The sequence below is a fragment of the Anabrus simplex genome, chromosome 6 (assembly GCF_040414725.1).
Source record: "Anabrus simplex isolate iqAnaSimp1 chromosome 6, ASM4041472v1, whole genome shotgun sequence".
NCBI classification, from domain to species: domain Eukaryota; kingdom Metazoa; phylum Arthropoda; class Insecta; order Orthoptera; family Tettigoniidae; genus Anabrus; species Anabrus simplex.
This window is the reverse complement of record NC_090270.1, coordinates 93,895,779-93,918,813: the sequence shown is the minus strand read 5'-3', so window position 1 is coordinate 93,918,813 and position 23,035 is coordinate 93,895,779. Positions and strand designations below refer to the sequence as shown.

General features: G+C 43.4%; 1 protein-coding gene across 1 annotated transcript in view; it reads right to left on the bottom strand.

Moving 5' to 3' along the window:
- LOC136875479 (formimidoyltransferase-cyclodeaminase) overlaps positions 1–23,035 on the bottom strand; it is a 209,270-nt gene that overhangs the window by 144,239 nt on the left and 41,996 nt on the right. The window contains exon 3 of the mRNA XM_067149026.2: positions 21,371–21,588. Coding sequence (XP_067005127.2) covers positions 21,371–21,588 — 218 coding nt within the window. The remainder of the gene's footprint in view (positions 1–21,370; positions 21,589–23,035) is intronic.

Here is a 23,035-nt window from a genome sequence, read left to right as displayed (position 1 = left end):
TTTTCTGTGTTTTTCCATTTTCACACCAGGCAAATTCTTGGACTGTACCCTAATTCTGGTCCAGTCCTAGCCCTTTCCTATCCTAGTCGTGCCTGTCGTGTCAGATGTACCTGCCTCTAATAGGAAGATGACTTGCAGTTATGTTTCACAAATAAGTTATCGTCAGAATTCACAAAATGACTTTTAACTTACACCATGAGCAGCGAATGAAGAACATATTTCGGTACTGATTTTCATTCCATTTAACTCTAGAACAGTCGGGCTGGGCCTCTCAACTCAGCAGTATGAAATTCTGCAATTATCCCATGACCTCAGCGTTCAGAGGACTGGACGTCTCTTTACCTTCCTGCAATAGCCATAGGAACGCGTTGCAGTTCTTATCTAGGAGCTTCATCAGTTAGTCTATTTTTGTCACTTGCGCAAGGTAGCAGTGGGTCTCTCAATCCCGGCCCGACCGTCGACGTACCTGATTGTATCCAACACTCTGATACGGTTTCTTTTCTTCTTCTTCTTCTTCTTCTTCTTCTTCTTCTTCTTCTTCTTCTTCTTCTTCTTCTTCTGTGATTTAAGTTTCAAAACTCGTACCATGTTCATATTTTCAATAAACAGTAACATTAGTGTTTCCATGAATTTTTCAGCATGGTATCATCAACTGGAACAATTTCAGTATGTGAAATTTATTTTATGACTAATTGTAGTACCCGGCGTTGTCCGGATAGTTTTTGAATGTTTAGCTTTAAATTTCTATTGCCTGTTAATTATGTGTCAAATAAATGTTTATAGAATTCCTTATTGAAACATTGATTGATATTTTAGAATTTATTATGTAGTTTAAGAGCTACTTATGTGTTCGATTTAGAGTTTTAGATTATTTAATTTTCGAGTAAAACCTTTCTCCTTGTGGAAGCCCGAATTGACCGGGAAATATTTGATCCTTTCCAAAAATAATATGTATGTACATTCCCGTCGCCATATAGATATGGTGTACACGATACCAACTGTCATTGAGACTGTCACCAATCAGCCATGCGACCCCAAAAACTGTGGATTCAACACTAATCTCGGTCACTGTAGACTATTTACTTTTCACCCCATCTCAGCCCCCGTCCCAATGGAGACTGAATGTGAGCTTGAACGGTATGCGGAGCGTCACAATTCATCTAAGCGATACATAAACAATGAATTCGATATTAAAATCTGTTATTTTCCATTATGTTTACATGTCACCCCCTCCCATTCCTCACCCCTAGCGGGGGTAAAAATTTCTCATCTCCATAGTACTTTTTCTTTTTTTTTTCAGATATTAAATCGTATGAGTGCCTAGTTTGGTTGAGAGCTATGCTGAAACATAAACACACATACGTTTGGCTCCATAGCTACATGGTTAGCGTGTTGGCCTTTGATCACAGGGGTCCCGGGTTCTATTTCCGGCAAGGTCGGGAATTTTAACCATCATTGGTTAATTTCGCTGGCTCGAGGGCTGGGTGTATGTGTCACCTTCATCATAATTTCATCCCCATCACGACGCGCAGGTCGCCTACGGGAGTCAAATCAAAATACCTATACACATTCATCCGTAATCTGTCATTTTCGACATTTTCCTTTTTTTCCCCTTCTCACGCCCTACGCCGATGAGAACTGAACTTGGACTTAAACGACATCCGGTGTGTCACTATTCATGTCAGTGACCCCGAAAACTTTGAATTCTATATTGATATTGGTCGTTTTGTATTTTTATATTTCACCACGTTCTACCTCCACTCCTAGGGGTGCTAACGGTGTCTTACGTCCACAGTACTTTTCTCAGATGGTGTGCCAAGTTTGGTTGACGGCTATGCTGGAACATTCACACACATATGTCCATAATCTACCGGGTGACTTGGCCGTGTGTTTAGAGGTGCACAGCTGTGAGCTTGCATGCGCGAGATAGTGGTTTCGAGCCCCACTGTCGGCAGCCCTGAAAATGGTTTTCGCTGTTTCCCATTTTCACGCCAGGCAAATGCTGGGGCTGTACCTTAATTAAGGCGACGGCCACTTCCTTCCAACTCCTAGGCCTTTCCTATCCCATCGTCGCCATAAGTCATATCTGTGTGAGTGCAACGTAAAACGAATTGTAATATATAGTATCCATAATCTCGGTCATTTTTGGACACTTCCTTTTTCACCCCTTCTCACCCCGTATACTGATTGGGGCTGAACATTGACTTAAATGGCATCCAGAGTGTCACAGGCATCTCCAAACCAAACGACCGCTGCTCAGCCCGAAAGCTTGCAGATTACGAGGGGCCATGTGGTCAGCACGAAGTATCCTCTCAGCCGTTATTCTGGGCTTTCGAGACCGGGGCTGTCATCTCGCCGTCAGATAGCTCCTCAATTCTGATCACGTAGGCTGAGTGGATCTCGAACCAGCCCTCAGGTCGAGAGAAAAATCTCTGACCTGGCCGGGAATCGAAACGGGGCCTCCGGGCGAGAGGCAGGCACGATACCCCTACACCACGGGGCGGGCTACGGGCATCTCCGCGATCCCAAAACTATGGATTTGACACTAACAAAGGTAGTTTTCGATTTACATTTCACCCCTACTCCTATGGATGCTAGGAGTTTCATGCCCCCATAATATTCTTTTCAGACAGTAAGTTACTTTTGCACCAAGTTTGGTTGAGAGCTATGCTGGTACATAAACACACTTATGTCCAAAATTTCGCTTATTTTTGGACATTTTCTTTTTCACCCCATCTCACCTTCCTATGCCGATGGGGGCTGAACTTGGCCTTAAACGGCATCCGGAGTATCATTGTTCGTTTCAGCGACCTCAAAAACTATAGTTTCGATTATTTTAGATGCCACCCCTATCCACCCCCATCCCTAAGGGTGTTGGGGGTGGCTTACCTCCACAGTGTTTGTCTCCAGAGAGTAAGTCATAAATGTACCAAGTTCGGTTGAAATTGCTCCAGTGGTTTAGGAGGAGATATGGAATTTATACTCATAGCTTTCATACTTCCATTTTTATGACTAGCCTTTCTTCGTTGGGAGTCCCAGTTGCTCTTCATTAGGAGTGGGTGATAACTCGTGTCATTCCACTGTTGATACTCTACATTTTTAGTATTTCTTAAATATTTTACACATCTAATATAAAACTACATTCTTCAAACTGGGCAGACCTATCAAAGTTGGTCCTATGGCATGAAAGTACATCTCGATCATGGCATGTTGGATTGCTATTTCCAAATAACAGGCACGGTCATGAACCTCTTAGCAAGAAAGGTACTTAATAAAACATGGCGGCATGTTCCCATCCTCCTATATACAGCATTTCTTACCGGACTATCATGGTATAGCGTAAGCTGCTGTCTTCTGTCGACAATCTGTCCATCAAGTCGATCCAATCTCGGTGCGGCTTTGCAATTAAATTTATTACATAAAATTATTCATCATAAAAAACTACCCATCGAATTTCGTTCAAATCACTTCCTAAACCCTCCCAGGAGTAATAAGAACAAATTGTGAAATTTTCAGCGAAATCGGTCTAAGAGTTTTTGAGACCATTCAAGACAGACGTACAAACATTCATTCTTATATACATAGATGAATTTGACTATTCAGACGCTGACTTGAATTTTATTATAACCAGTGATCATGAATCCAACAGTGAATTTAGGGAACGAGAAGAAGAAAATATCAGAGATGCAACTATAGCCAATTCCATTGTTACGACTACCGAGAATTCAAATGCAGGTAATTCTCATTATTTTCTTGATAAAGAGGGAAAAGCTAAGGAATCTGGCCCGACTCGAACTTCTTTACGTGTTATTTACATGTTACATTTTGCTTAGTATATTGAGAATCATTGTATTCGTTTCTGAAAATGGTGTAAACGAACAAATATATTAAGTATATTCCTTTTGCCACAAATGTTCACATCAGTGGATGTTTAGAACCCTAAATGTTATGCTTATTTTCAGTAGACATTTTTGAATTTGTTGAAGCCTCCGTGACTCAGGTGGCAGCGCGCCGGCCTCTCACCGCTGGATACCGTGGTTCAACTTCCCGGTCACTCCATGTGAGATTTGTGCTGGACAAAGCGGAGGCAGGAGAGGTTCTTCTCCGGGTACTCCGGCTTTCCCTGTCATCTTTCATTCCAGCAACACTCTCCATTAACTTTTCATTTCATCTGTCAGTCATTTATCATTGCCCCAGAGGAGTGCGACAAGCTTCGGCAGCCGGCATATTTCCTATCCTCGCGGCTAGATGGGGCTTCATTCATTACATTCCTGACCCGATCAGATAACTGGAAACAGGCTGTGGTTTTTCATTCATTTGTGAATTTGTTATGAAGTCAAGGATTTTTAAAAATATTTTGAGGGTATGCCTATTGATACACTGCCATTTTATTGTAAGATATGTTTTTAAGTAAAAGTGAATGGCTAAAAAGGTGTATATTATTTCTTGTTACATTGCAGACTCAGCCGGCCGTTCACGGCACGATTTCAACCCGACCGCTCTAGGTTTAAACCAAACGCGGACTTCTTCATTGAGATAAACCATGCAGTAGGACTACGATTTTTTTCAATTAACTTTACGTCGAACCAACGCAGATAGGTCTTATGGCGACGATGGGACAGGAAAGGGCTCGGAGTGGGAAGAAAGCGACCGTGGCCTTAATTAAGGTACGGTCCCAGCATTTGCCTGGTGTGGAAATGGGGAAATTACGAAAAACCACCTTCAGGGCTGCCGACAGTGCGGGTTCAATTCCGGCCAGGTCAGGGATTTTTACCTGTATCTGAGGACTATTTCGAGGTCCAGTCAGCCTATTTGATTACTAGAGACAGGAATTTTAGGCGATAATAGGTTAAAATGAAAACTTACTGCAGCGAGTAACAAGTATACTGTAGCCTGCCCAACGGTTATGCTATGAGCGTTGCATAAACATTAGGGGTACTGCCCAACAAAACCCCAAGAATTTATGTTCCAATACGTTTATGTTCCTATACCAGTAATATTAAAATAAGCGTTTTGACAGATAGATCTGGAGGAAGGAGCATTGCACGGTGTTCCCACATTTCTGCATATCTTTCGCCTTCCCTTCGCTTCTGCTCACTTGTTCGTTCGTTCGTTCGTTCGTTCGTTCGTTCAGACTGCTTTTTTTCTTTTCTTTTTTTTTTCTATTTCGCTTTACGTCGCACCGACTCAGACAGGTCTTATGGCGACGATGGGAGAGGAAAGGCCAAAGAATGGGAAAGAAGCGGCCGTGGCCTTAATTAAGGTACAGCCGCAGCATTGGCGTGGTGTGAAAATGGGAAACCACGGAAAACCATCTTCTTGGCTGCCGACCCACTATCTCCCGGATGCAAGCTCACAGCTGCGCGCTCCTAACCGCACGGCCAAGTCGCCCGGTCGTTCAGACCGCTGTGTTCTTCTGTATGTAACTCAGAAGTGAGAGATTTGGCACCTCCAAGCAACATGAACCGGCCAGCAGGCTTACCTACATGGCAACCGCAGTGTGTCCGCCCACGTTTCCATAGCAACCATATCTCCTTCTCCGCCCCCCTCCCAAGCAGGCAGTGAATGGACCTCCCTCTAATAACTGTCAGAATGCATATTTCAATATTACGACTATAATAATCAAATTAGTTTGCATTCTACCCAGTGACTGCCTAAAAATCCGTGGTCTAGTGATCACGCTTGAGGTGCTATCTGACAATGAGATAGCAGCCCGGCCTAGAATGCAAAGAATAACATCGGAGAGTATTCGAAGCACTGACCATGCATCAACTCGGAATCTGCAAGCCTTCAGCCTGAGCAGCGGTCGCTTGGTAGGCCAAGGCCCATGAGGACTTTAAATTGGTCTACTGTGGGCAAGGTTTCTTGTTAGCAGTTTATATTGGATATGCGAACTGGAGGCTCTTTCTTCTTCTACCGTTTTTCCCACACCCTGACACGGTCGCAAGTGCGAATTGTCTTGAACATGAGGACATCGTCCTGTTTTACGGTTAGATGCCCTTCCTAAGGCCAACTTTTCGTTAAGTGGAACTACATAAGTAGACGAATAAACTTGAGTGGAGCTTTTGAACGTAGGAAAGATAATATAAAGATAAAGTGGTAATTCAAGAGGACAAATTGCGGAAAAAAATAGGAAAAGGAATTAGGGATTGTAATAATTCATGAAGTAAAATGTTCGATAAATTTCCTATTTCTTTGATATAATTTAAGAAAGACAACAATTCGCTTTACGTTGCACCGACACAGAGAGGTCTTATGGAGACGATGTGACGGGAAAAGGCTAGGAGTGGGAATGAGCGAGTGTGACCTTAATTAAGGTGGAAATGGGAAACTTCACAAAAACATCTTCAGGGCTGCCGACAGTAGGGTTTGAACCAACTATGTCCCAAATGTAATCTCATGGATGCGCGTCCTTAACCGCATGACCAACTCGCACGGTTTTTGAGAAAAGACTTGAGGGGTGTACGTGTTTTTCAGCCAGTTGGCAGACAGAGAGAGGAGAGTTAATGAGTGTTGGGATAAACACAAACCTCTCTGGATCCTGGCTCAGTCCGGTGGTATTTGAAGGTACTCAAATACGTCAGCCTCGTGTCGGTAGATTTACTGCCACGTAAAAGAACTCCTGCGGGACTAAATTCCGGCACCTCGGCGTCTCCGAAAATCGTAAAAGAGTAGTTAGTGGGACGTAAAGCAAATATCATTATTATTATTATTATTAAACCTCTCTGAGTGGGAGGAAAGGTCCAGACGTGATTAAATACCTTAGTAGCACTCTACAGACCAGCAATACACTCAAAGCTCACGTGAACGAAAACCCAAGACGAAAATGAAATCAATAGATCATTCAAAAGCTTTCAACTGAAACAGCTATGAGCCCGTGCTGCGCCGTATGGAAATTGGAAATTAGATTATTATTATTGAATAGATTGTTATGTGCCCTATCCACCATAGATAATGTTAAAGCCCGTTTCCTGCAAGACCGAGCTGGCTAGCTGCAGTCACTTAATTGCGTCCAGTATCCAGTATTTGGGAGACAGTGGGTTTGAATCCCGCTTTCGGCAGCCTTCAAGATAGTTTTCCGTGGTTTTCTTTTTACTGCTATTCAATCCAAAATGAATGAAAAACGAACAAAGAAACATACAAAACATCCAGAATTTACGGATATCGTCTCTGCATCATGTATACCAGGGCCATCCAAACAGCGCTCCCCGAGCGCTAGCGCTCTGGCCGCGCTCCAAGCCAGTGCTCCGAGCGCTTTGGGGTAAGGTAGTTTCGGTAGTGGTGGGAGGAGCTTGGCTAGCTGAGCGAGCGGTCTGCCCGCCGGGCCGAAGAGAGCAGCCGATTTTTTAGTGTGCCACTGAGATTTTGTGTGTTAAAATACACAATTTGTAACGGCATTACAGTGCCAACCACAGGGATGATTACGGTGATTTGAGAGACGCCAGTCGCCAATCGAAGTTGGAAGAACTGAAAGAAAATTTCAAGCAGCACTGTTCTGTAAGTATTATTGTTTTAATTTTTAATACTTGTTTACAAACGAGAATGAATAAATGATTCAATTATCTGAAGAACACTAAAGTTGTGACTTGCCGTATTTTTGTCTGACAGGAGATTGAGGAGAGTGAGGTTGGTGGACCCACTTTACGAACAAGCTACAATTGTTCGTCGCAAATTGCCAAAGCTGGGAAACTCTTCGCGGAAGGGAATGTAATCAAGGAGTACCTAATGGACGCGGCGGCATGTACTTGTCCTATGAAGCTAGTTGAGAAGTTTCACAAAATCTTTCTTTCTCCTCACACTGTGGCTCGCAGAATAGACAATATGGCGGGTGATATGGAACAGCAATTAATGGAGAATGCAGCAAATTTTGTATCCTTTTCCATCGCCCTCGATGAATCAACCGACACTGCGGACACAGCTCAGCTCGTTATTTTCATTCGAGGGGCAGATGACGATATTCGGGTCTCAGAGGATTTCCTAGACTTAGCTCTCAAAGACACCACTACCGGTTTCGATATTTTCAAAGCAGTGGGGGGCGTTTTGAGTCAATGGGATTAAAATGGGAGCGGTTGACGAGTGTAACGACGGATGGAGCTCCTGCATTACGTAGTCTACGCACGGGGTCCCTCAGCTATGTAAAATTAAAAATGACTGAGAGCGGTAGTACCCTAATGGCGGCGAACCAGTGCTTGATACACCAGGAGGGAATCTGTACAAAAGTCGCCAAACTTAAAGACGTAATCGGAACAGTTGTGCGATTGGTAAATTTTCTTCGATCCCATGGACTCATGCACCGTCACTTCAAAGAGCACCGGGCGAGTTGGCCGTTCAGTTAGGGACGCACAGCTGTGAGCTCGCAATCGGGAGAACCCCACAGTTGGCAGCCCTAAATAGGTTTTCCGTGGTTTCCCATTTTCACACCAGGCAAATGCTGGGGCTGTACCTTAATCAGTACCTTAATTAAGGTCACGGCCGCTTCTTTCCCATTCCTGGGCCTTTCTTGTCCCATCGTCGCCATAAGACCTACCTGTGTCGGTGCGACGTAAAGCAAATTGCAAAAAAGAAAAAAAAAGAAAAGAAAAAAAAAGAAAAAGAAATTCAAAGAGTTCTTGGATGACATCGAAGTGGAGTATCCGGATATCCCGTACCATGCGGAAGTAATATGGCTGAGCAAGGCGAAGGTGCTTCATCGAGTTTTTTGCTTGCAGAATGCAAGAGATACCTTTTATGACATAAAAGGGCGGCCCGAAATTCTTTTGCGTGATCCTAAGTGGATGGCGGACTTGGCCTTTTTAAGTGACTTTACTGTCCGTCTGAATACTTGAACACTTCGCTTACCGAGCTCGATAGCTGCAGTCGCTTAAGTGCAGCCGGTATCCAGTATTCGGGAGATAGTAGATTCGAACTCCTCTGTCGGCAGCCCTGAAGATGGTTTTCCGTGGTTTCCCATTTTTACACCAGGCTAATGCTGGGGCTGTACCTTAATTAAGGTTACGGCCGCTTCCTTCCCATTCCTATCCCTTTCCTGCCTCATCGTCGCCATAAGACATATCTGCGTCGGTGCGACGTAAAGCCAATAGCAAAAAAGAAAAAACTTCGCTTCAGAGCGGAAAGCACAATATCTGCGATTTGGTGGAAGAAATTCAAGGGTTCAAAAGAAAATTGATTTTGTGGGAAAACTAGTTGCGTGCAAGGAACACAGGACATTTTCCATTGCTTGAAACAGTGAAATAAGGTGTCGACCTTGATGAGTACTGGCAGGTAATTCGCCAATTACAAGAAGAGTTTGAAAAGAGATTTTCAGAATTATCAGAACTCCAAGCGGTGTTAGATGTATTTGTTCGAACATTTTCACTTAGTGCAGACAGTGCTCCACAGCTATTTCAGTTAGGGTTGCTTGAACTGCAGTGCAATGTTCGTCTTAAAGACCGCTTTCTAATGTCACGAAGTTTGGAAGAATTTTACAGCGGTTTTCCGCAAGAAGAATACCCCCTTTTATATAAACATGCATGTAAAGTTCTATCAATGTTCGGCTCAACGTACATTTGTGAGCGTTTCTTTTCGGTTCTTAAGCTTACCAAAAGTAAACATCGTGCAACGATGAGCGATAGAAACTCGCGTAATTGTTTAAGAATATTGGTAAAATATTGGTAAAATTTTGTTTAATTTTCCTCTCAGATATGTTCATAATTTCAGTTTTGAATAAATCGCATCACTGTATTCTTTACTTAACACTTGATTTCGTTTCCTGCATATTCCATACATCGGAGTGCCTTTCGATTTGTATATGCGGTATATGTGTTATGGCAAAACAGCCCTATCAATATGATGTCAACAAACCCACAAAAGCCGTCGGACGCACGACTGTACGTATCTATTCAGCGCGTTTCCGAACATCGTCCGTCTCAGGTCTCCTCGCTGCCACACTGTAGGAGTTGTAGGGGAAGGAGCGCTCGTCTGACTGCCCAGTGCTCCCCGAGCGCGGGCGCGCTCTCGGAGCGCAATAGCTGGATGGCCCTGATGTATACTATACACCAGCCTGTCCAACGCGCCGCCCGCGGGAACCATGTCGCCCCTGTCCGACTTTTTTAGCGACATCCAGGCGCAGATTTAATAGTTCCAACATTCACCGTAGGTGAATGTTTCGGAATATTTTTGAACATACTAGTAATGGTTAAATTTTTCGTAGGCATTCCTACAATTCTGAGTCACCTCTTTCTCTTCATAATTTTAACAGTACTCAGCACAGACCACATCCTTTGATATTTGAGGTGCTGTGTGTTTTTGAAGTACTGTACACCGTGTATTGTGGCAACTCTGTACATTATAGCACCTGCTGTCTGCTGAGTGAATTTGTTGAGACTTGGTATTTTCCAGTTAGACACTTTTCAGGAACCGATAGAATTGTGAATGCTTCGTAAATCGTTCCTTCTCAACATTCCTACATTCTCACAAAGCATCCGCTGTTCACGGCCGTGGATCAGTTTCACGGAATCCTCAATAGAATTTGGATTGTATCGTCACAAGAAGCAGAGTTCTATTTATCTATAGGTACATTTTATTTGCTCTTCTATAACTTAGATTTAAATGTTATTTATATTCGGTGAAGAACTGCATTTCCACGAGTTCAATTTTCATTTATGTTTACTGCGAAAATTAAACATCATTTATTAATTCGCATTATTATTTTATACAGTGATTCTAATCATGTCTAAATGTTTACGAACCTACAGTTTTAATAGTGAATGTGAGGAGCAATACTGTTCCTTGACTTGCAACGGACTTGCGATGCCCGATTTAACACGTTACGTTACGTTTAAAAATATTCATTCAATATTACGTTTAATAATAATAATAATAATAATAATAATAATAATCATAATAATAATAATAATAATAATAATAATAATAATAATTGTTACGGAGATTTCCGTGGTAGTTAGAGGTGAAAGAAGGTGCGGGGTGGTGAACAGGTCTCAAGCTACGAAAGTAAAATTAATTTAAAAATTTAACAAGGTTATATTTTCTTTTCAAAATAAAGAAATAACAAGTACGGCAGGTACAGAGTAGCAAGTCAACAAAATGTAGTTACAATATTTACTGGATTTGGGCTTCGCGCCCCGACTTCACACTTCTAGGGCAATTAGCCCAACTTTACTCCAAAATAAGTTTTACCAGAGGGGCAGAAAACCCCATTCATGTTCAAGAGCACTTGCCCCAAATTACACAGAAAGGCCTCCTCGAGGCATACAACACTTAATTTTCAAGAAAGAGCCACACGCTCTCAAACTTTAAGCCTCTCAAAGGCCACACCAAACTCCACCTTCAAGTTGTCCTCTCAGGACATAGACACAGGGGTAACATACCCAACCTACTGAGGTCTATTAAACGAAAAGGGGTAATTACATGACCTCTAAAATAACAATTAGAGAGGAGGCGATCTGCTCTCCTAATGCATTTGTTTTTAAAACCTAATCTGGCTCTAGGCCACTAATACAAGGGCTAATCCCATACTACAGAGGTGACTTAAGAAGGAAACAATTTACATTACGTTAAAGAAGAATAGGTAGAGAAAAAAAAATAAGTTCACCTCAAAGCAATATGAGTGGGAGCTCGAGAGGGTTAAGCACTCTCTATCCCAATATGTAGTTTAAAAGATAGAATAGATACAAGTTTCTTTACATTTTAAGGAAGGTTACATAATGGAACAACTTCGGACCCGCCCCGAGAGTTAAACTGCTGAGCTAGCAAAGAAAGAAGTTATTAATCGGCCATTACCTTGTTGTTGACCGCTGCCGACGAAAGAGGCGCTTCCCGCCCCCTGCTATGTACTTTACACACTGAAAGATGGAACAGAAGTGGCCCGGAGACCCTAAAATCAGCAGTTTATATACTCTCGCGGAAAGTTCGAGGCGTTTGGGGAATGAGAACACCCTCCCACAAAAACTTTATTGGCTAACCAAGAAAACCCCTACACAATATGAAGAAGAAACACCTAATTGGTGGAAAATTAATTCAAGAAATTCGGGATTGGCTAGATACAAAACAAGGGGAAAGAAAGGGATAATATTGCCAACTTAAATAATGACTGAAAGAAATTTAGCCAAGAACAAACTTTTGAATTCAAAATTTCTCCAAAAAAACAGTTCTTTCACTCCGCACTAGGGTGCACTATTGTTGATCTTCAGTAGTGTCCTCTAGAAGAGAAAGTTCACACTTCTTACTACAAGCAAAACAAAAATACGTCGAAAATGACACAGTTCAAAAACTCCAAAATTTCCAGGTAGTGACATCTTCTGAGAAAGTAGAAAATTAATACCGTAGATAAAGTTCAGACTTCCTCCAGCAGAGGAGTTTCAATTGGCGCACATTTTAAATTAGCGGCGTGGAGGTGTACCGCCCGGTACAATAATAATAATAATAATAATAATAATAATAATAATAATAATAATAATAATAATAATAATAATAATAATAATAATGAAGGGCACCCGCACCTCCTTAGGCAACAGTCAGGTATGCCCCAGTACATGAGAAGGTTGGACAACCCTGGGGTATGAACCATATCGAAACTGCGACAAGGTACGAATGCCCGTACAATATATTCTTATTACATTAGTAAACCAAGACATAAAAGAGCGGCAATCATCAGAAGTTTAAAATTTCTATGTCAAAGAGTTTAGGAGGAAGGAATTCTTCTTTCGGAGCTAAATCATCTAAAACCTTTACGAGTGGAATGGCATTAAATATTTCTTACTTAATATCTAGGGCATAAAGGAGCAATGATCATGTGAAACGTCTTCTTCGTACGTCAATTGATTCCGGATGAATGAATATATATTACTTGCTTTTAAACTTAGCCCCAGTTTCTAAGCCTTAAGTGTAACATGCTGTTAGACCATTTCTTGTTTACTATGTAAGACATAGAAGAGCAACCACCATAGGAAACTTAACCTCAGACCTAAAAGCGGTTTCCACAAAACTGAATAATTTTCCTTTTAGAGCTAACCTATTTAACACACATCGGTTAAAAAATTGGTTTTATTTAACAAGTAGAAAGTATAAATAATGTAAAATTTTAACTTCGTACGTCAAATGCTTTCTTTCCTTCGTATTTAATCCGTTCACCTTTCAGACTTGGTTTCTCCCTCGGACTCAGCAAGGGAGAGGAGGACCAGTAACTTCCCAGGTGGCCTCATCTTCTATGCTGAACAGAGGCCTTGTTGGGGATGGGAAAAATTGGAAGGCAAGGAAGCGGCCACGGCTTTAAGTTAGGTACCATGCCACCATTTGCCTGAAGGGGAAGTGGGAATCCACGGAAAATTTCTTCGAGGATGGCTGACGTGGAAATCGAATCCCCCTATACTCAGTTGATGTCCCGAGGATGAGTGGCCCCGTTCCAGCCCTCGTACCACTTTTCAAATTTGTGGCAGAGCCGGGAATCGAACCTGGGCCTCCGGGATGGCAGCTAATCACACGTTGTTTCCCACTTTTCCTCAAGGAAAATGCCGGGATGGTACCTAACTTAAAGCCACGGCCGCTTATTTCGCTCTTCCTTGTCTATTCCTTCCAATCTTCCCATCCCCCAGCAAGGTCCCTGTTCAGCAAAGCAAGTGAGGCCGATTGGGCGAGGTACTGGTCATTCTCCCCAGTTGTATCCCCCGACCCAATGTCTCACGCTCCAGGACACTGCCCTTGAGGCGGTAGAGGTGGGATCCATCGCTGAGTCCGAGGGAAAATCCAACTCTGGAAGGTAAACAGATTAAAAAGAAGAAGAAGGGTGAGAATGCTTCAAATACTTCATATACAAGAAATGAGGGACGTAGGTGGTAAGAACGGTAGGGGTAGACCAAGGTATGAATATAAGAAGCAGATTACACCATAATACGGTCCTTACTTGGGACGTAGTAATTATGAAGAAATGGAATGTTTAGCACAGGATAGGGTGGCATGGAAAGCTGCATTAAACCATTATTTCGACTGATGACCCGAACAACAACATATAAGATATACGAAAGCAACCATACTGTGTGTAATATTTCCTATTTATCACCAAGGACATAAAAAAGCAACCTTCAAGTGAAATTTCAACTTAGGTGTAGTGCGTCAAACGTTTTCGCAGGAATTAAGGTTTTGTTTCCGGAGCTAACCCCAATTTAAACCCTTTTGGGGATGTGATAGGTACTGTAATGGGTCAGTGGGTTTTTGGTTTTATAGATTATCTATTTTTCTATTATACTAATAATAGAATTGGCTTTACATCCAACTAACTGGTCCTTTTACGGTTTTTCACAGACACCGAGGTGCCGGAATTTAGTCCCGCAGAAGTTCTTTTACGTGCCAACAAATCTACCGACACGAGGCTGACGTATTTGAGCACTTTCAAATACCACCGGACTGAGCCAGGGTCGAACCTGCCAACTTCGGGTCAAAAGGCCAGCGCCTCAAGCATCTGAGCCACTCAGCCCGGCTTTTTTTTTTTCTATTAAAACTCACAAATTTCCGGATAAGGATTACATTTATGTCGCCGTATAGAAAGGCTTTTGTAATATCGGAAGACGTGTTTACATTTCAAGAATAGCAATAGTACTCTAATGTATTACAAACAGAGGAAGTGTAGGTTTAGTATAGATTTTCCCACAAAATGTCACGGCGCCAGCTGCTAGCAGAGGTACTCTTGTCAGTGGATATACAGACACATGGCTGCCACCTGGTAGTGCTTTTAAACATCAAGCCGGTCTCTCGGAATATATGCGCTCTGGTGGACGTCTATAAAACTATTACGGAATATTTTCGCCGCATCTAAACATATGCCTCGCTCTACAGTCCAAATACAACACTAAATGATGTCAAAGTCCATGGGAATCTGTACCATTCTTGTTGCAAGACTGGTTTATATTTCGAACCTGTTCACGTCCTAATAACCATATCGTCATTGCGCCTCGAAAAACCGTTACGTTACAATGTTGACGGTTTTCACTTTCTCTTATCTTTTTTACCTTTTTTAACAATTGGCGTTACGTCTCGCCGACACAGATAGGCCTCATGGCGACGATGACAGTAAATACTGACCCGCAGCACATGTAAAATTCGAAAATTCATTGATATAGGTCTAGTTCATGCAATACTGAACCTTAGATGACAAAACCTTCGTGCTCAAAGATCTAAGCTGAAATATGATCACAATGGTTTTTCTAGGCGCAATGACGATGTCCTGTATTTAAAAAAGCCGATAGGAGTGAATGTTCCAATATAATTGAGACCTTTGGGAATTGCAAACTAGAACTAGGAATAGTGTTCGACAACACAATTAGGTAATAATAATAATAATAATAATAATAATAATAATAATAATAATAATAGTCCGCCTCTGTGGTGTAGTGGTTAGCGTGATTAGCTGCCACCCCCGGAGATCCGCGTTCGATTCCAAGCTCTGCCACGAAATTTGAAAAGTGGTACGAGGGCTGGAACGGGGTCCACTCAGCCTCGGGAGATCAACTGAGTAGAGGTGGGTTCGATTCCCACCTCAGCCACCATAGAAGTGGTTTTCCGTGGTTTCCCACTTCTCCTCCAAGCAAATGCCGGGATGGTACCTAAGTTACGGCCACGGCCGCTTCCTTCCCTTCTCCTTGCCTGCCTTTTCCAATCTTCCCATCCCCCAGCAAGGTCCCTGTTCAGCATAGCAAGTGAGGCCGCCTGGGCGAGGCACTGGTCGTCCTCCGCAGTTGTATCCCCCGACCCAATGTCTGGCGCTCCAGGACACTGCCCTTGAGGTGGTAGAGTTGGAATCCCTCGCTGAGTCCGGTGAATAACCTACCCTGGAGAGTAAAATATAATAATAATAATAATAATAATAATAATAATAATAATAATAATAATAATAATAATAATAATGGCAAGAACGTAAATATATTAATTCTAGCCGAGCTGAGTGGCTCAGAGAATAGAGCGCTGGCTTTCTCAGCCCAAGATGATGGGTTCGCTGCCGGCTTAATCTGGTGGTATTTGAAGATGCTGAAATACGCCAGCTGCGTACTAATAGTTTTTCCGATTCGTGAAAGAACTTCTGCGGGACGATATCCAAGCTCATCGACGTCTCAGAAAATCTTTTAAAAGATAGGGAGTTGGTGGGACGTAAACCAGTGACATTATTATTCATTCATTCGTTTATTCATTCATCCTATTAGGTCATCTTAGGACTACATGAAACAGTTTTCTTCTTTCTGTCTACGCAAAACGTCACCCTTTCAGGGTGGTGGTATTTTCTTTCTTCCGTCCATTTGCTACCTGATTTCTTCTTGGCTTTCTCTGGAAATTTACCATCAAATATTGCTTTCCTATATTATTTCTATTTGCATTTTTCTTCTACTTCTTAATCTGCTTACACTCCAGGGTCGGTTTTTCCCTCGGACTCAGCGAAGGATCCCACCCCTACCGCCTCAACGGCAGTGTACTGGAGCTTCGGACATTGGGTCATGGGATGAAACTGGGGAGGATGACCAGTACCTCGCCCAGGTGGCCTCACCTGCTATGCTGAACGGGAGCCTTGTGGGGGGATGGGAAGATTGAAAGGGATAGAGAAGGAAGAGGGAAGGAAGCGGCCGTGGCCTTAAGTTACGTACCATCCCGGCATTTGCCTGGAGGGGAAGTGGGAAACCACGGAGAACCACTTCCAGGATGGCTGAGGTGGGAATCGAACCTACCTCTACTCAGTTGATCTCCCGAAGCTGAGTGGACCCCGTTCCAGCCCTCGTGCCACTTTTCAAATTTCGTGGCAGAGCTGGGAATCGAACCCGGGCCTCCTGGGGTGGCAGCTAATCACACTAACCACTAAACTTACACCACAATGGCGGACTATTTGCATTTTCTTTGTTTTAATACTTAGTTCCAGATCTTCTTCGGTTTCTTTGAAAAAATGCTAATTTTGATTTGTTTGCTGTGTTCAAATATGTATTTTCTTAATCTGTTATTGTCTATTCTGTACACGTGATCAAAAAGTCGTAGACTTCTTTTCCTGAAATCATGACTTATTTTTACTCATACTTTGTATAAATCTTGTTCTGGCCTCCGTTTGTATATGGCGGTTATTACAAGTCATGTTAGAAAGTTTAATTTTAGAGGTGTGTTTTATATAATTCTTAGAACTGATTTTGTTTTTCTATTACATGTTTGAATAAACACTGAAAGAAGAGGAGCATTTTAATATGCTGTCATTTACTCGACAAATATATTTTTAAACACAGAAACTTCGTGAGTGGATTTTTGATGTGGCGATGTGTCTGGCTGCATTTTTACGTAGTTGGCCTAGCAAGTGAAATACATGGCCCCAGTGCACCTGCAGTGATGCGACCCTCATAGTTTTATAGCTTAGGTTGTGGATAGTAGGAAAGGTGTAGATAAGAGGCTGGGGAGGCAAATTTACATATTATCGCACGAGGGCGACAAAACTCTTGAGGCCAGCCTTGTTCGGGGGGAAGGGTTGGTGACTACGAGTCCGATATCTGTATCTACCATTACTTCCAGTTACTTTTGTCAGAATCCTATTGTTTATATTTCTGTTTGCCCTCCTTCGGTGAGTTCTTGTTGTCCTCTGACCGAGAGAGTATAAGATTTGTTAAAACCCTAGAGATGCATCTTCACGGCCCTCATGGCCCTTCACTTTCGGTACAGCCATTTTCCGAACGATCAAGCTTAAGGTTCAGCCAAACATAAAGTGCACACACTGCGCGGTCAGATCGCACTGCGTGCCACGGGCACTGTCTAGTACAATATTGCATCATTCTAGTCAAACAGAAGACAAACAGAACGCGAGGTGACGTGGCGGTGCGATCGAGACCGTGGCGGGCAGTTTTCCGCTTATAATTTTCTACAGAGTTCGCCCGGGGAACCGTGTAAACGTAAAGCGTAAACACACCGAGCTCGACAGCTGCAGTCGCGTAAGTGCGGCCAGTATCCAGTATTCGGGAGATAGTAGGTTCGAACCCCACTGTCGGCAGCCCTGAAAATGGTTTTCCGTGGTTTCCCATTTTCACACCAGGCAAATGCTGGGGCTGTACTTTAATTAAGGCCACGGCCGCTTCCTTCCCACTCCTAGCCCTTTCCTGTCCCATCGTCGCCATAAGACCTATCTGTGTCAGTGCGACGTAAAGCAACTAGCAAAAAAAAAAAAACGTAAACAATAAGCATAAACTTGAATTCTGAGCACTCTGTACAAAGTCAAAAAACGTTTTTTCTTTCGGAAATTTCACTGGAGAAACTTAATTGGACTTTGTGTGTATTTTTACTCATTTACGGATTTTTCTTACGTACGGGCGAGTTGGCCATGCGGTTAGGGGCGCGCATCTGTGAGCTTGCAACCAGGAGAAAGTTGGCAACACTACTGTGGAGGGATGTATTCGCCATTGCGTGTTTCTGTGGTGTGTTGTACATATACTAAGGGGAGAGTGTAGGGACAAACACCCAATTTCCGAGTGAGAAGAATTAATCAAACGTGATTAAAATCCCCGACCCTGCTGGGAATCGAATCCGGAACCCTGAAGATGAACTGAAGGCTTCAATGCTGACTTTTCTTTATTTTTACTTTTACAAATGGCTTTACGTCGCACCGACACAGATAGGTCTTATGGCGACGATGGGATAGGAAAGGCCTTGTGTGAAAATGGGAAACGACGGAAAACCATCTTCAGGGCTGCCGACAGTGTGGCTCGAATCCACTATCTCCCAGATGCAAGCTCACAGCTGCGCGGCCCTAACCGCACGGCCAGTTCGCCCGGTTGCTGACCATTCAGCCGTGGAGGCGGACTGCTGGACATTTCATTAAAACTTTTTTTTTTTTAAGGAAAAACACGAGTTCAAGAAAGAAAATATTGAATGAATTCGGTACGCACTTGGTTGCGACTGCTTTCACACTGGTTCACCGTGACTTGTCCGCATTCTATTGGACTACCCCAGTCCGTGACGGTTTACGGTCATGTCATTTCGTACGCGCGAACAGCTCGCTTTCTTCAGAGGGACTGGTTATCTTATTGCACTTCCACTAAACAAATCACCACTACCATCTCTTCTCTGTTGCTTGTATGTCCATTCTATTTTCTTTCTTGGCTAATGTTAAAATGATATAATTGTCTTGTATTTCCCTTCGTCTGTTGGCGCAGACCGGATCAAAATGTAGCTTCCACTGAAGTCACAGGCTTATTTATGATAGTGACTGAATGGAATGGGTGATGGATGCTGCGGGTGATGCTAAGTAATGCCTTTCAGAGCACGAGTAGCGCCGGCTATGAAGGCTGTTACTCATGGGATCACTTACGCCGTAAAACACTTCCTAAGTGAGTAAAGTAATGGGGAACCACCTCACTCCTCATCTTGTCCAGTACGCCGCATTATAACAGGCGATCAAAACGTTTCTGTTCGAATCGGCATGCCAATCAGGCAAAATCCCCGTGACCATTGAGGCACTCATCCCACCGACCTACCAGGTTGAAAACCCCAGCATGGTAACACCGTGTCCTGTTGAGTGAAAATGTCCGTAACCACCTGCTCCACATCCTCGTCTGACAAGAAGCGTCGAAAATTCAAGTCCTCTTTGAGGGGACCGAAGGCGTGATAATCGCATGGAGAGACATCAGGACTATATGGCAGGTGCTCGAGTGTCTCCCACTTGAGCTGGCTTTGTCCGTAATGGATGAGGCTGGCCTCCCAGATCGACCGGTGTCTTAGGTCTCGATGCGACCCGCACGAAACAGACATGCTGCGCCATACACGGTTTGTATGCTCCAATGAATGTCCACCGGTGTTTGTCCTTCGGCAGCCAAGAACAGAATAACAGCACGTTGGTCCTGTTTGGACGCATTTGGTAATAACGTTGCAATAGCTCACGTGGCCGTATTTAACGCACGCACCGTGGCACGACTCGACTGTCACACTAATCCCTTTGCCTACATGTCCGTGCTTTTATACCCGCATCGGAGTCGCGTTACGTTGCATGTCCGCTGCAGCAACCCCCTCAGACGGAAACTTTTGATCACGCCTTTTATAGAGGTGTTCGATTCAGAGGGTCCTTGGTATGATCACCGGTCGAACCGTGGATTATTTTACTGGCTCGGGGACTGGGTATTTATGTTTCTCTTAATACATTCCCGTATGCAGAACACAACACAATACCAATCACCGCAGACACACACGATAGTGAAGACACTATTCCGCACGAAGTTACAGAAACACACCGAGCTAGATAGCTGCAGTCGCGTGCAGCCAGTATCCAGTATTCGGGATATAGTGGGTTCGAACCACTGTCAGCAGCCCTAAAGATGGTTTACCGTCGTTTCCCATTTTCACACCTTAACTAAGGCCATGGTCGCTTCCTTCCCACTCCTAGCCCCTTCCTGTCCCATCGTCGGCATAAGACCTATCTGTGTCGATGCGACGTAAAGCAACTTGTAAAAGTTACGGACAGAAAATCTTGGCCAATGCACACGTAGTATAGACCCGAAGTAATTGGGCAAAGGACAAGAAGAAGAAAAGAAGAAGAAGAAGAAGATATTTCCCCTTAAAGTACGCTTTGTCAGCTACGTCAGAATCAGATTATTATTGCAGATGCATCGAAATTACTTCAGAGAATAACTTACCTTATTTAATTTTTTATTATCCATGAAAAGCCCTACTTTGTCTAGCATATTAGGGCTCTAGGTTATAACTAGTTACCTTAAATAGTACAAACATATAATACAACATTTTTGAAGTGAGTGATTACAGACACAAATTAACTAAAATGGGAGAAAAGGAAAAACTATTCTTAAATTTATTCTAAAATAAACTGCATGAACTTAATTCATTCAAACAACAGATTTTGTGAAATATCCTAAAAATACGTTTGACTAACATTACTGTACAACAATTTAAGTGTTGTTCCAAAATTTATCTAGCTTTGCTGAAGAATGGAGAATCAAAATTAAGGTGAGTTGCAGTTTCTTCATCTCCACAAACACAACTGTTATTACTACTAATTTTGAATTTATATAAATAAAATTAAAATTTTCCGTGACTCGAAAGAAACTGAGTGGTGGTGAAGTTTGGTTTCAATAAACTGCAGTCCCAACGGTCCTGTACCGTGGGAAAAAAGTTGTTCTTGTAACTACACTGTTATTACTTGAGTTCCATGAATAACTTACCTTAAGCGCAGTCGTTATCTAAGATAAAAGTATGAAAATCTGACCACACTCATGAATGAAACCCAAATCCTCCGCCGTCTAGACGCAAGTATTAACTGATTCCACTAAATCGGCCACTTCTTTCTCTACAGCCAGTTGAAGTGTTCTAGTTCACTTTTTGATAGAGCTAAGAGAATTTCCTTTAAAATTTCAGTACCTACCTTCCTCTCCAAGCCCTCGTATTCTCCCGCTCGGATCTGGGGAACTGTCTTGCGGTACTCGCGTTTAGCTGCAGCGCCGTACAGAAACACAGGGATGTCCAGCGCCTCAGCTAACAGGGCACCAAGCTGTCGAGCGCAATCCGCGCAGTCCTCCATGGTCACGCCTCGCACGGGGATGAAAGGACACACGTCCATTGCACCCAGCCTTGGATGTTCTCCTGAAACCATAATACAAATGGAAGAGACACATCGGGGGATGTCTTGTGCGAAAAGAAATGTCACTAACTTATCAGGCTGTAAAGCAAGTCGTAACAATATAGAACGCAATATTTAATTAACTGACAAGTACAATTGCATTACATTGCATTGCATTATTTTCCTTCAATGAAGTCACCCGCAAAGTCTATTACCTTTTGCCAAATGTCGGGAAGCCGCTGGGGACCGTTTGTCAAGACGTGCTCTGTTGATGACCGTGACAGGGCGTCCTTCTGCGCGGAGTACAGATGCCAGTGACGGTGGTGGTGATTATTGTTTTAAGAGGAAGTACAACTAGGCAACCATCCTCTATATAACACTAATCAGAGAGAAAGAATGGAAGGGGCCCGACACTTCGAAAAATGAAGGTATCGGCCAAAGGAAGAAAAAAATGAAATAGCATATGGCTTTTAGTGCCGGGAGTGCCCAAGGACAAGTTCGGCTCGCCAGATGTAGGTCTTTTGATTTGACGCCCGTAGGCGACCCGCGCGTCGTGATGAGGATGAAATGATGATGAAGACAACACATACACCCAGCCCCAGTGTCAGCGGAATTAACCAATTATGGTTAAAATTCCCGACCCTGCCGGGAATCGAACCCGGGACCTATGCGGCCAAAGGCCAGCACGCTAACCATTTAGCCATGGAGCCGGACGCCAAAGGAAGACAAGAGTCACGAAGGGCATGAAAATGAAAGACTCCCTATGCCTCCATACGTAATACCGTCGGCGTGGGAAAAGAACAAGAGTTGACCGAGGGAGGTCCTATAGGACAGATGAAAGCGAGGAGCATGGCACAAATAAGTGGACGAAATGCCAGGACTCAGCTGAGGGCATCGTGGTCGTCAATCCACGCTCCAATGTTCAGAGCCCCTGGGGCCCCTTTTAGTCGCCTCTTCCGACAGATAGGGAATACCGTGGGTGTTATTCTACCGCCCCCACCCACAGAGCGAGTACAGATGCCACGTCAGGAAATCGGCTGCCTCGGAAACAGGTCTCGTGAGTACGGAAGGGTGTTCCAAGACCTCCCAATACAAACTGATCTTAAGGAATGGTGCAAATCCGCAATCTCATTCCGACCCACACGAATCGCCTTGACCCATCGTACAACCGTCCTCTTCCGTAATGCATTCTCGCCACAGGCATCACGTAATCTTCTATAACATTCTAGTGCATTTTCGTCACGGGCAACCTGGATTTTAATCCACGAAAACATGCTTTAGAGCGGTGAAATCGATACTCTTCACTTCAACGCCACACAGCAATAACACTCCCCACTGGATGCCCGTCAAATTCACACTACACATCGATAACATCCACTTGTGAGTGGGGGCAGTAGAATAACACCCAAGGTATCCCCTGCCCGTCGTAAGAGGCGACTAAAAGGGGCTATCAACTTGGTATTGTGGGAT